Below are 13,984 nucleotides of genomic sequence, written 5' to 3'. Positions count from 1 at the left end.
ACCAGACGGAGGAGAGTGTTGGTGGAGGAGAATAGGCAGGATTTGTCATCTAGAAAGAAATGGAGAGCCATAAGGCCCTCTTGATGGGAGCGCGGGGTGGTTCAGGTGCACAAGGACTGAACATCCATGGTGAAAATAAGAAATCGGGTCCAGGGAACTTAAATCATTGATAAGATCCAGAGCATGTGAAGTGTCACGAATGTAGGTAGGTAGGGACTGAACCGAGGGGACAAAACAGAATTGATGTATGCAGATACAAGTTTGGTGGGACAGGAACAAGTAGAAACAATGGGTCTACCTGAACAGACAGGTTTGTAGATCTTGGTAAGGTGGTAGAAAGAGAGGGAAGGTGGTAGAAAGAGAGGTAAGGGAACTACAAGGTTGCTGCTGGCAGTGATGGCAGATCCTCAGAGTTAGTAAGATCAGGGATGGTGCTCTTTACTGGGGTTCTGTTCGAGAGGCAAGTAAGAGGTGGTGTCTCTGAGAGTTGTTCCCTGGCCTCAGCAAGGTAGAGATCAGTCTGTCAGACTAGTACAGCACCCCACCCCCCATCTGCAGGTTTGATGGCAAGGTTAGGATTAGTGCAGAGACTGGAGAACAGTGCGCTCGGAAAGAGGGAGGTTAGAATATTTTATTAAGCACAAATTCATGTTTGTTCATGTAGAATTTTGAGTTAATCAATTTTAAGTGGACAAGGAATGAAAGTGAAACTCCCAACAACTGGATTTGTGTATTTTACATGATACAGATGTGGAGCTCCACTGTATTTGATGATAAAAGGGTGTAGTCCCGTGATATAAATGACTGTTATTGTCACACAAAGAGAAAGAGTGAAAGAATGATCTGTCAAAGAACAATTAGAAACCATTTTGAGGAAAAAGGAACTAAACTCCGAACTGACTCTAGTCCATATCGAAACCTTGCTTCAGTCTTCAAGGTTAAAGATCTGGAAATGAGGTTTAACATTCTGGAAAACCATAACTTCAATGAAATTCAACAGCTCTCTACAAGCCTGACAGTACAAAAATGGCTGTACCACTGAAGATTTAAACTACACAGTGTGGAGGATCAGGTGAGTGGAATTTTAGCAAGTTGGAGACTATGGGAAAACTAGTGTACATTGAATGAGGACAATATTTGCGTGTGGTTGTGATTCCCACTGCATAGTGCCGAGCCAGTGAATTAAGAGAAGCAATTTGGATCATGGACCCAAAAATATTGGGTGGCCAGCAGCTAAATAATAGCTAATGTTTGTGGGAAAGTCGAAGAGAAAAGCAAAAACTGAATTTCCCAAATATAAATAAAAACTAGCTGGCAAGCTAAAGCTCTGGTCATCAAAACATTAAACCCTTTAAAGGGATTGTATATGAATTCTGCTCCATAATCTAAACTCCACAAATAAACAACATTTTCATCTTTGCCCTGCTTTAGATGATTAAAAACTTTATAAATTGTTGGAGTCATCAGATGTTAATTATAATCAGAAACTTTACTGTAATGGAGCTCAGACAGCTAGCTTCATTAGCATTCACTGTGCATCCTTAAATACTAATCAAAATGAATTCACCATCAAGCTGTTATAGAACTCAGTATCAAATCCCTTTTCATAGTAACACCACACATACCGCACTGATTACAGTAACTGAATTTCGTTCATTATTAAGCATGTTTAAGACTCAAATTATGACTTTTAATGGTAACTTCACACAAATCACATTACAATGAACACTGCAGCTGTGACTCTATTCAGACAGGAAAACAACTGCATCACTGAACTTAGGATGTCAAATATCTGTAAATAGAACACAGAAATAAAAGAACTTCTAATTCTTCAACAGATCTGTTTATATACACCCCAGATGTTCCATTCAGTAGTACTCCATCAATATGAGCTTATTCATGGACAGTCAATATTTAGATTTTACTAGACAGCTGTTAACTACATGGTCCAAATGTCTCTATACTGACCTGAACGTAAATGTCTAGTATATATAGATGTCATTTATCCAAGGAATACATGGATGTTATGGCAGGGAAAGCAGAGTATTTGGAGGAACATGTAGCTATCTGTATTACCTTCCATGTAAGCACACAGTTCTCATTATGGTTATTATCATTATCATTCCCAAAGATGTTCATCCAACTCTTAAAGGGGTTTATAAAGCCAGGTGGAGAAAACTGACTTCCAGTAATTAAGAACCTGGGACTTTGGCTAGGAATCTGGGACATGGCTTACATATTAATGAGTTAAGATACAAAACACCTCTGTGCTACATGAAACGCTGTCGTAGGAAAGCAGCATCCATGATCAGAGGCTCTCGCCACCCAGACATTGCATTTTTTCCACACTGCTGCCATCAGGTAGAAGGTACAAAAGCCTCAGGATGCACAGCACCAGGTTCCGGAACAGTTACTACACCTCAACCATCAGGCTCTTGAACAAAAGGGGCTAACTACACTCACTTGCCCACCCATTGAGAAGTTCCCACAACCAATGATCCCACTTTAAGGACTGCTTATCTCATGTTCTCGCTATTTATTTATATTTGCATTTGTACAGTTTGCTGTCTTCTGCGCTCTGGTTGATCTTTCATTGATCCCGTTACAGTTACTATTCTATAGGTTTGCTGAGTATGCCCGTTAGAAAATGAATCTCAGGGTTGTATGTGGTGACACACAGGTACTCTGATAATAAAATTCATTTTGAACATTGAAATTGTTAGAAGCTTAAATTGAAAGTGTTGCTGATTCAAAGGATATATTTTTATTCAGAGATTGATTGATATCAGGTAGCCAAAGACAGGGCTAGGATCTTGTTGAAATGTGGTGGGAATCTCCACACAGCTTTCACTGGACCTGGATTGAGAGGCAAATCCCATTGGTGCGCAGCATTCTTGAGCAAGGCAGTGAGATCCAGAAGGCAAATACGCCTTTAATGACAAGAGCAGAAGATCCCCACCGACACCTATGGAATGCCCTTGATAGGCTTTGAAAGTGACAGAGCTAAGAGCTGAACCTAGCCTTGACATCCAGTTCCTGAGACTACTGACAAACGGAGCTGGAAAAAAATCGCCTAAGTACCCTGCGATGTACCGGAAACACGTGGAAATAACATCTACTTGTAATGCTTCCATTTGTTCCAGAGAGAAACCACCACAAATTGCTGAAAATCTGAGTGGGATTGCAAGCGGCTTCCATCTTATTTCAAAAATATATTACACCCACATGGTACTGAAACTGAGATACAATAGTCACACGAAGTAATCTCAATGACTCCCAGAGATCAATAGCACTTGAGTTCAATATTAAAAATGGCAAGATTTTGACAAAACTAGAAATTTAATTTTCCCTATAGAAATGTAGAAGTTCTGTTACTGGACTAAATATAATCTGCAGGCACCAGTTTAATTTCAGATATAACAACTGTGAAATTTAAATTCTGATAATTGAGTAACCTAAAATAAAAAGTTAACATCAGTTACACTAACCATAAAGTTAACAAGACCCAACTAATTTCAGCCATCCCTATCAGCTCTGGTGGAGACGAGACACCACCGTGGTTGACCAAGCTGCTCAACTTCAAGGAGCAATTAGCAGGAGGCAATAAATTCTCTTCTTGCCAAAGACTGCCATACCCCCATGAGGAAACACACTATTATTTTTGCAAAGAACAAGTGAAGTGGGAATTGGTTGATTTTTGGTAAATACATTCTGTTTGCATTTAGCCGTTTGCAAAGTTAAATAAGAACCGGAGGATTTTATTTATTTGTCAATTGATCTCCATCTGGCATGGCATTAAAGTAGAGTTTATGGCAAGCAGACTCTATATTACTACAATGAATGATGGAAGGGTAAATAAGGGATACAGCCAATTGGGCATGGAACATTCAGCTTGAAAATATTGAATTATCGACTTGTTTATCTGTATCCCACCAGCAGCCTTGTAAATATTGCAGAATCACTATATTCCAACTATCTTTACTACTTATCCTGTGTGCAGTGCATTTTAATTTCATGTGTCCCAGAATGTCTTCTGGAAAAAATACTGCTCTTAACCATCGGGAAGATTTTGTTTTCAATGTCAGACTGTTATCATCTTTGAGTCCAATAAAGAACAGCATCACCATCTGTCACAGTAGGTGCAAAGTTTAAAAAGAAAATCAAAACTACTGTAATTTCAAGGAACACCTAATCAAAGGAAAAGTCACAATATTAACCTCAGGGGCAAAAATAAATCAAGTTACAGCAGAAAACACGAGCATTTGCTGAAAATTACAAGCTGGAGTGCTCCGTTCTCAAAGTGCACTGGGTTTTATCTGATCAACAGAAGGCTGCCAAAATGCTGCTTGACTGGTAATTGGCTAACAGTGTACAAGGCTTAAGTTAAAAACTCAGATTCTTAACGCAAGTACAATGGAAAGATTTTCCCTTCCAGCAGTGGTGAATTCTACCAGAGTGCTCAAATGAAAGATAAAATGGTGATAGAAATATCTGAAAGGGGAAAATAACATGATAGTACTTAAGATTCTGAAAGGTCTACTCCAAAGCATTATTGGGGCTGATTTTTATTTAGGATAAAAACAAAGCTCTCACACATAAATATAAAAAAAAACTGGATTTAAACCAGTTGCAAATGGCTGTAATAAGCAGAATGTATAAACTGGGCAAAAGAAGTAAGAAAGATCGGATTCAAGCCATCTGTTGATTATTATTCAGCAGCAAGTTCATTGGCATAAAAAATAACTAACGAACTGCTGAACAGGACATAAATATCGAAGTTGACATCAGTAGGATAGGCAGCCAGTCAATGCAGCTTAATTTGGAATGTTTGGACTGTGAAATGTTTCCTGTTGAATACACTTGTACCTTGAATCCCTCTGGCTCGGTGTCATCGAGTTGAAACCCAAGGTAATATTTTTTCCTGACATTAGGAGAAAGAGTACTTGGATACTTTGCTTTAACAGGAATCTATGTACATGACCGACAGCTGGTACAATGAAACCTAGTGCCAGCAAAGAATAAACTACAGAATCTGGTCCTGAGAATAGTAATATGTACTAACTAGCTGCAGAGGGAGAGGACGGAATGACAACTAAAGTGCACTAGACGATAAAAGGATAGAAGGGGAAGGAGAGAAGAAGCAGAGTGTAAAGGCTGCTGTTTTCAGGGATCTGTCCAAGACATTGTGCCAAGAACAAATTAAATGTTATTTCAAATAACTGGGAAGGGCTCCAGGATGGTACGGGGACAACAAATTAGAATGATCCATACAAGAATGAACATAGGAAGTAATATAGAGGACAGTTAATTAATACTGTAAAAGAGCCCTTAAGAGCAGCGCCTTAGGATTACAATCTCAGAAACTAGTGAGTGCACCGTTCGAAGTATCAGATGGCAATATGGATCCCTTTTCTGGGATTGGACATAGCTAAACAACATGGATTGGTTGCACCCGAATTCCCATGGGATCAAGAAAAAGAGGAAGAATAACCAATAAGTCATATGGAAGAGAGGTAACATAGTGGGTACTTAGAGAATAAAAGTTACAGGAAGCAACGAAAATAAATTACCTTAAGCAGAATCAAAATGTAAATATCCATGCTATAACAGTTACTGATTTGTGTTGTTTCTGAAATAAATGGAGTAGAAGCTGAATGTGAAATGCGTGGAAAGTACATTAGAGAGGGCTGTTACACCTTCATAAATTACACCATTGACTGAAAAACATTAACAAATTTTAAGTAGTTGCTGAAGATCAATTTTTAAGTGCATTTCACTATGCTTCGATGTGCACATAATAAATCTGAATCAATGAGTTTGGATTTCTAGATTATTTCTTTGAAATGTCAATGAACTTTTTAAATACAGAACACCTCATTTAGGATCTGCAAGTAAGACAGAAGATGTCATTTTTAGAACGTGTATAATCAGGTAGTGATAGCCCTTTTGCAGGATTCCTCATTTAAAAACTAGATATTTCCTCAGTTTCTCCAGTGATTCTAACCTAACCATCAGAAACAATGTGTTCTCCTTCCCCTTTCAGTTGCAAATTAAACTGCTGGCTGGTTCCATTACTTGCTTTATTTTCTGTTTCAACTGAGAGTTAGTTCTACATGTACCTTTCTCTTGAACCAACTCCTGAAGACAGAAATAAATTACTCGTGCTCCAAGGCTAAAGCCGACCAAGGTGACTGGTCTCCGGCCCTGTGGAAAACAACAATAAAGAAGTGAGAACAGTTGCTTCTTATATCTCTCCTTTGAAGTTGCGCAGTTCAGCTGCTTAGAAATTAATTTGCATTACCTTGCCACATTACAGCCATTGAGATGATATAAAGGAGCACAAGAACGAAACAAAGAATGGTTGCCCACCTGGAGATCACTCAGAACTAAGCTCTCGTATGTATTCTACTGACACAGCTACATGAAAGGGCAGAAATAGTCACTGGCAATGAATGTGAAAAAGTACATTTGCCCATTACTCATGTGTTAAACTAGACTCTACTGCATTCAATGTATCATTGAACTCAGATTGAGTGTAGAAGAAACTGACAGGTCTTTGATTAGAAAACTTACTGAGGAAGTAGATGACTGGGGGTGGTGGTGGGGTGAGGGGAGGATGCTGGAGGTGAAAGATGAAGAGATCTGGTTCAGATTGTCCTGAATGTCAAAGGTCGAATACAGTTCAACTCTTTCCCTGCCAAATGATTAAAAAGTGTTAAATTGGAAAGCAGCAGGAGACCCTGACTAACAATGAGGAAAGTAGGAGTGTAACAAATCAGGGAAAGATTAGCACCTGAAATGTACAGTATTATGGAGTATGTAACCACGTAATAATAATAAAAATGACTATGTTCTTTTAAAAAAACTTATTTGGTGAGCTAGTTATGGGTATCAGATGTTTGACTTAAACCAATGCAAAATAGTTATAAATGCTTATATAAGACCTTAGTTAGACCCCACTTAACGGTATTGTGTTCAGTTCTGGTCACCTCACTACAGGAAGGATGTGGATACTATAGAGAGAGTGCAGAGGAGATTTACAAAGATGTTGCCTGGATTGGAGAGTGTGCCTTATGAGAATAGGTTGAGTGAACTTGGCCTTTTCTCCTCAGAGTGACGGAGGATGAGAGGTGACCTGATAGAGGTGTAAAAGATGATGAGGGGCATTTTGATCATGTGGATAGCCAGAGGCTTTTTCCCCGGGGCTGAAATGGCTAACATGAGGGGGTATAGTTTTAAGGTGCTTAGAAGTAGGTACAAGGGGGATGTCAGAGGTAAGTTTTTCACACAGAGAGTGGTGGGTGCGTGGAATGCACTGTCAGCAAAGGTGGTAGAGGTGGATATAATAGGGTCTTAGATAGGCACATGGAGCTTAGTAAAATAGAGAGCTATGCGGTAGGGAAATTCTAGGCAGTTTCTAGAGTAGGTTACATGGTCGGCAGAACATTGTGGGCTGAAGGGCCTGTAATGTGCTGTAGATTTCTATGTTTCTGTATGTCCAAATTAGGAAGTTGTATCTTGAGTAGAACTTAGCTCCCCCATATCTTTGCAAGTAGTGAAGGTTATAGGTTGGAATTAAATTGCCAAAATGCTTTATTGAAATCCTACTGGTATAATTGCCAAACAACTGCTGCCATAATGACGGGGGAGATATCGTGACAATGGTGTGACAGAAGAACTTGTCAAAGTGGATGATAAGATTAAGGTTGAGGTGGACGCTGGATTTGTTAAAATATCATTAATGTGTCATGCCAAAAAGAAAAATACCAAGTGCCACTTGCAGTCTCTCACTCACATAATTCAGCTCTTTCTCAGGAAAAGCAGAAGATGGATTACTTTTATGGTTTCTGCAAAACCTACCATATTACTTGCAGTTCTATTCAGTTTTATTTTAGTTTGGCAACATTTATGTATTTTTTTTATTTGAAACCATTTCAAACCAGACCAACACACTTAATTCCCATATTTTAAATTCTTATGATTCCATTGGAAAACATTCCAAAGCATTTGATCACGTTCTTTAATGAAATACACCATTAAAGATATTACAGTTCATAAAGAATATGTGGACTGCTCAAATGGGTTTCACAGTGTCACAAATGGAAGGTTAAAGAACTGAAACAACAATTTATCAGATTGGAGGAAAGTACTGTATTTTTATGGAACAGTTATGAGGACCACTGCAACATTGATTTTTTTTAAAGAGTAGAACAGAACTTTATTGCCATTACTCAAGACAAGAAGATTGTGGTGCTACTCCAGTCCATGTAGAACAGATATTTACAATGTAGGCACTACAACTTAATTTTAAAAAATCCCACATAAGTGACTTTGATAGTCCATTACACTCAAAGGCCATTGACAAGCTGGGGTCTAGCATTATTCAACTGCACCACAGCTCTCAGGAAGAAGCTGTTTGTCAATCTTACTGTCTTGGTTAAGATGCTTCCTTGTCTCCTTCCAGACAGCAGGAGATTGAACAAACAGTGTCCGGGATGGGATGGGTCTTTAATGATGTTACCAGCACACCTCTAGGCATCGAGAGTTGTAGATTGTCTCCAGGTCTGACAGTTGAGTCCCAATGATGTACTAAGCTGTCATCACCTGTTGGAGTGCTTTGTGATCTGTCTTGCTGCAGCTGGAGTACCACACTGTCATTCTGTATGTCAGTATGCTCTCTATCACAATTGATAAAAGTTGGCCAGCATTTTTTGGACACATTAGCTCTCCTTAAACACCTCAGGAAGTATAGTCACTGCTGTGTCTTCCCCACTATCAAGGTTGTGTTGACCGACCAAGAGAGCTCCATGGTGACGTCCATCCCCAAAAGCCTGAAACTGGAGAGCTTTTCCACCACTTCACCATTCATGAATAGCGGGGCTTGTTCAGGACTTCTTACCTTCCTGAAGACAATTACTATTTCTTTTGTCTTCTTGATGGTTGAGGTCACTGCACCAACTGGACAGTTTCAGCACCTTCTCTGTATATGTACATTCGTTATTGTTTGAGATTAGGCCAATCACAGTTGTTTGTCTGCAAATTTGTTGACTGAATTTGTAGTACGGTATGAGCAGGAGTGTGGTCGTAGAGTAGTGGACTCAGTACACACCCCTGTGGGGCACTGGTGTTCAGGGTTGGTGGGGTTGGGATTGATGTTCACAGTCTGGGTATGATCAGTGAGGAAGTCCAAGACCCAGTTACAGGTTGATGTGCTGAAAGCTCGATTATGGAGCTTGACAGATAGCTTGTTCAATAGCATAGTGTTTAAGACTGAGCTGTAATCAATGAAAAGCAACCTGTTGCAGGTGTCTTTGTGCTCCAGGTGTTCCAAGACAGTATGAAGGGCAAAAGGAATGGCATCTTCAGTTGATCTATTCACCTTGTAGGCAAACTGGTGCTGGTCCAAGGTATCTGAGATTACGTCCTTGATGTGAGGCATGACCAATCTTTCCACGCACTAGGCAACTTTGTAGTGAGTACCACTGGTCTGTAGTCATTAAGACTTGTTGCCGCTGATGTCCTGGGGATTGATATGATGGTTGCTGCTTTGAAGCACGCTGGAACCACAGCCTGGCACAGCAAGAGGTTGTAAATACCCATCATAACTGCTGCCAGCTGGTGGGCACAATCCCAGAGGACCTGTTCAGACAAGTCCCATAGTCCCACTGCATTGCATGTGTTGACATTACGCAGTACAGGCCTCAACTCATGTACGTTCAGTGGCGGTGCAGTTCTGCCATCCAAAGTTAATGCCCTCATCACTGGCTCCTTACTGTCCTTATCACAGTGAGCAAAGTTGTTTAGCTCTTCAGCTAGTTTGGCATCACCATGAGTAGAGCAGAAGAGCTTTCCTTTGTCACCTGAGATAGATCTGATGCCTTCCCAAACACGTCGGGGATCTGTGGTGTTATAGAAATATACCTCAATGTGTACTTTATGTCTGTACTTGGTAGTTTTGATGCCTCTCTAAAGATCCGATCTGGCCTCACTGTATGCTTTGACATCACCGGATCTGTAAGCAGCGTCACGAGCTTTGAGCAGGTTACCTACCTTGCTGTTCATCCATGGCTTCGGGTTCGAGAATGCCCGAATGTTTTTGGCAGTGATGACATTGTCTATACAGAATTTGATGTCATGCAGAATTGTGGTTGTGTAATCCTCTAAATCAATGCCTGAGTCGTGCATAGCTGGCATGTAAACAGACTCCCCGTCAGTACTCTCAAAGCAAACTTGAAGAATGGAGATGGCTCCCTCAGGCCACACCGTTATTGTCCTGGATGTTGGTTTCTCCTTCCTTACCACCGGTCTATTTGCTGGGATCAGATGCAATGATTGGATGATCCCAGGTGAGGGCATGGGGAGGCCCTACATGTGCCTGCTATGTTGGTGTACACCTGTGTTATTACCCCTCTTTGGGCAATTCACATTCCATCGGAAGCTAGACCATAAAATATCATATTAAGGTTAGCCTGATTAAAATCACCAGCCATGATGAAGGCACCATCAGGGTGAGCAGCCAGTTGTTTAACACAGCATCGTGTAGTTGATCTAACGTTAATTTGGTGTTGGCACGTGGAGGTATATAAACTGCTGTAAAATTAGCAATGGTGATTTCTCTCGGTAGCTGAAAGGGCCTGCACTTTATCAGTATGGATTCCAGGTTGGGACAGTAGTAACTTTCAATAATGACTGATTGATTTAGTACACCAGGCAGCGTTAATATAAATGCACAAACCACCACCCGATTTCTTGCCAGAGTCGTGCCTTCTGTCGGCTCGGAAGACCATTCAGCCTGCTAGTCCAGTAGTGGCGTCGGGTACCTCATGGTCCAGCCAGGTTTCTGAGAAGATCATAGCACAGCACTCTAGTAGGTTGTTCGGCAAAGTGAGTCTTGGCTGAACCTTGTCCATTTTGTTGGTCATCACCCGTGCATTTGCTAACGGGATACTCGGGAGTGGAGTCTCTTAGTCCAGTGTACATACCGGCTCTCTTGCTGTGATTCTGCCTTCTCTCATAGTGCTATCCCCTTCTGGTTGGTGTCCAACCTCCCGGTGGAGCTGTAACAATCTTCATTGGTAGCATTCTCGCGATCTCAAAATGGCGGATGTTCTAAGTGTCCCAAATAGGTGAACTGTGTGCACTCGGTATGCTGTACTGTTTAATTGAGAAAAAGTTTGGTTGGACTGGAGAGCTGTAAGCCACTGGGACTGCACACACCACCATCTTGGATTTGATTCTATTCTAATGACTTAGATTTTGACTTATTTGGGATAATTTAAAAATTTGCAGATGGCACAAAGCAGAGAAGCAAATTTCAGGACAGCATAACATATTGGCACATTTCAAAATAATGCTAAAAAGAGTGAAGTGGTGCATATTAGAAGGAAATTGATGGAGAAAATAAATTAGACGGTACAATTTTGAAGTGAATATCTGAGCAGAGATATTTGGAAGCTTATAAGCGCTAATCTTTGAAGATGAAGATGGCATGTAAGCATACAAATCTTTAGTTGTACAAATAGGAACAGGTAATGCAAAGCAAGGAGATTATATTTAAGAATAAATCAATGATTAGATTGAAATTGGAGTAGTGAATGCAGTTCTGTGCCCACACTTTAGGAAAGGGGACAGGTATTGGAACAAGACAGTACATGCTGACTTACAGTATGATCAGTTTTGGTTTTCAAAACTGGTCACAACCCTCCCAATCTTTGCAACATCCCATTCCCTTACGACTGTCCACAACCTACAAGGCTCTCCAAATCTGGTCCTGTTTTCACATAGGAAATTTTAGTGCTTAGAATCTAAACCCAGGGATTCCTTCCATAAACCTTTTTACTAATTTCTTCTACTGCAAGTCACTCCGAAAAAAATCCCCCAAATTTCACTAAATATTTGATCATAATATTACTTACATGGACAGTAGTAAAATCTTGCCCAATAGCAATGCTCTAAAGCACCATGGAATATTTGTACATATGAATAGTATCATCCAATTGGAAGTTATTATTACTGCAGGGAAGTTAATCCAGAATGACACCAGGGAAGGCCTTTGACAAGGTGCCACACATGAGGCTGCTTAACAAGCTATGAGCCCACAGTATTACAGGAAAGATTCTAGCATGGATAAAGCAGTGGATGATTGGCAGGAGGCAAAGAGTGGGAATACTGTAAAGGGAGCCTTTCTGGTTGGCTGCCAGTGACTAGTGTTCCACAGGGGTCTGTTAGGACCGATTCTTTCTTACATTATATGTTAATGATTTGGATGATGGAATTGATGGCTTTGTTACAAAGTTTTCAGATGATATGAAGCTAGGTGGAAGGGCAGGTAGTTTTGAGGAAATAGGAAGCCTACAGAAGGACTTGGACAGATTAAAAGAAAGGGTGAAGAAGTGTCAGATGGAATACAGTGTTGGGAAGTGTATGGTCATGCACTTTGGTAGAAGAAATGAAAGGGTTGACGATTTGCTAAATTGAGAGAAAATACAAAATTCTGAGGTGCAAAGAGATTTGGGAATCCTTGTGTAGAATTCTCTGAAGGTTAATTTTCAGGTTGAGTATGGGGAGAGAAAGGCAAATGGGATGTTCACATTCATTTCAAGAGGACTGGAATATAAAAGCAAGGATGTAATGTTGAGACTTTATAAAGTACCGGTGAGGCCTACTTGGAGTATTGTGAGCAGTTTTAGAACTGAGATGAGGAGGAATTTCTTTAGCCAGAGTTGGGTGAATCTGTGGAATTCTTTGCCACAGTCAACTGTGGGAATCAAGTATTTATGTATATTTAAGGCAGAGGTTGATAGATGGAAAGGAGGCTGAGGAGGGGAAAAAAGGATCAGCCATGATTGAAAGGCGGAGCAAATTCGATGGGCCAAATGACCTAATTCTGCTATTTATTTACGGTCTTACGGATGTAAGGGGTTTCTTCTTTTATGTTCCTGCGTAGGCTAATTAAAATGGCTTCTTTGTTATGTTAACTGCTGAGAAAGTTCTCTTGCTAGCAGCTTGTTTGTGTTATATTATTGATATGAGAGCAAACAAACCAATTGGGATAGACGTTATTCTTTCTTGTGTGTCTGTAAGCTATTGTGATGTGTGGATTTTTGGGGGAGAAGGCGCGATGGGGAGAGAGAATGGATGCGGTGCTGTGAGCTGGCTAACAGGGTCAGACCCCGAGCAGGAGTCCAAGGTCCAAGGTCTTCGGCGAGGAGAGGAGACAGAGACAGGCTTGTGTGGAGCGTCTCGTCGACCACTGTGGTTGGTCCCAGGCGGCAGGTTGAAGTGGTCAGAGGGGATCGAATGGTGAAGAGAGGATCGTTACTAGAGCTCCAACTGTTTGGGCACGAAGAGATTGAACTTTGATAAGTTTGGCGCCTTTTATTTTCCTTTTATATTTTATCTCTATTAATTATATAGTTCCAGTAATATCTATAAATTGTAATCAATTAATCATATATGGTGTTTTGTCTGTTATTTGGTGGGGTGGGGTACATCACATAGCATCCACACAAACTTAATTACCCAGTTTGGTGGGGTCGAGGGCTGCTTTCCCTAGACAGCGATTTGAGTGAGCCTGAGGCTTACCAGGGGGGCTACATGGATAAGAGACTTCACTTACATAGAAAAACCAATGAAGCTGGAATTGTTTCTTTTCATGTCAATGAGGCTAAGATAACTTAATGCAGATTTTAAAACTTACAGGGGCTGAAGCCAAAGAAGCTAACAAATGGGTTGGTAACCAAAGATCAATGATAAGACCAATGAGAAAAGTGATAAACAGGTAAAATATATATGTAGGCATCCGTTAGTTTCATAAGACCATGGATTTGCGCCTTGGAAGGTTTCCAGGGCGCAGGCCTGGGCAAGGTTGTATGGAAGACCAGCAATTGCCCATGCTGCAAGTCTCCCCTCTCCATGCCACCGATGTTGTCCAAGGGAAGGACATTAGGACCCATACAGCTTGGCACCGGTGTTGTCACAGAGC

General features: G+C 40.7%; 1 protein-coding gene across 1 annotated transcript in view; it reads right to left on the bottom strand.

Moving 5' to 3' along the window:
• The window catches only part of tmco4 (transmembrane and coiled-coil domains 4), a 109,619-nt gene that overhangs the window by 48,492 nt on the left and 47,143 nt on the right, over positions 1 to 13,984 (bottom strand). Inside the window, exon 11 of the mRNA XM_072245257.1 lies at positions 6,120 to 6,204. Within this exon, the coding sequence (XP_072101358.1) occupies positions 6,120 to 6,204 (85 nt within the window). The remainder of the gene's footprint in view (positions 1 to 6,119; positions 6,205 to 13,984) is intronic.

Source organism: Mobula birostris, chromosome 27 (assembly GCF_030028105.1).
Source record: "Mobula birostris isolate sMobBir1 chromosome 27, sMobBir1.hap1, whole genome shotgun sequence".
NCBI classification, from domain to species: Eukaryota; Metazoa; Chordata; class Chondrichthyes; order Myliobatiformes; family Myliobatidae; genus Mobula; species Mobula birostris.
The sequence above is the reverse complement of the archived record's forward strand: the minus strand, read 5'-3'. Positions and strand labels throughout refer to the sequence as shown.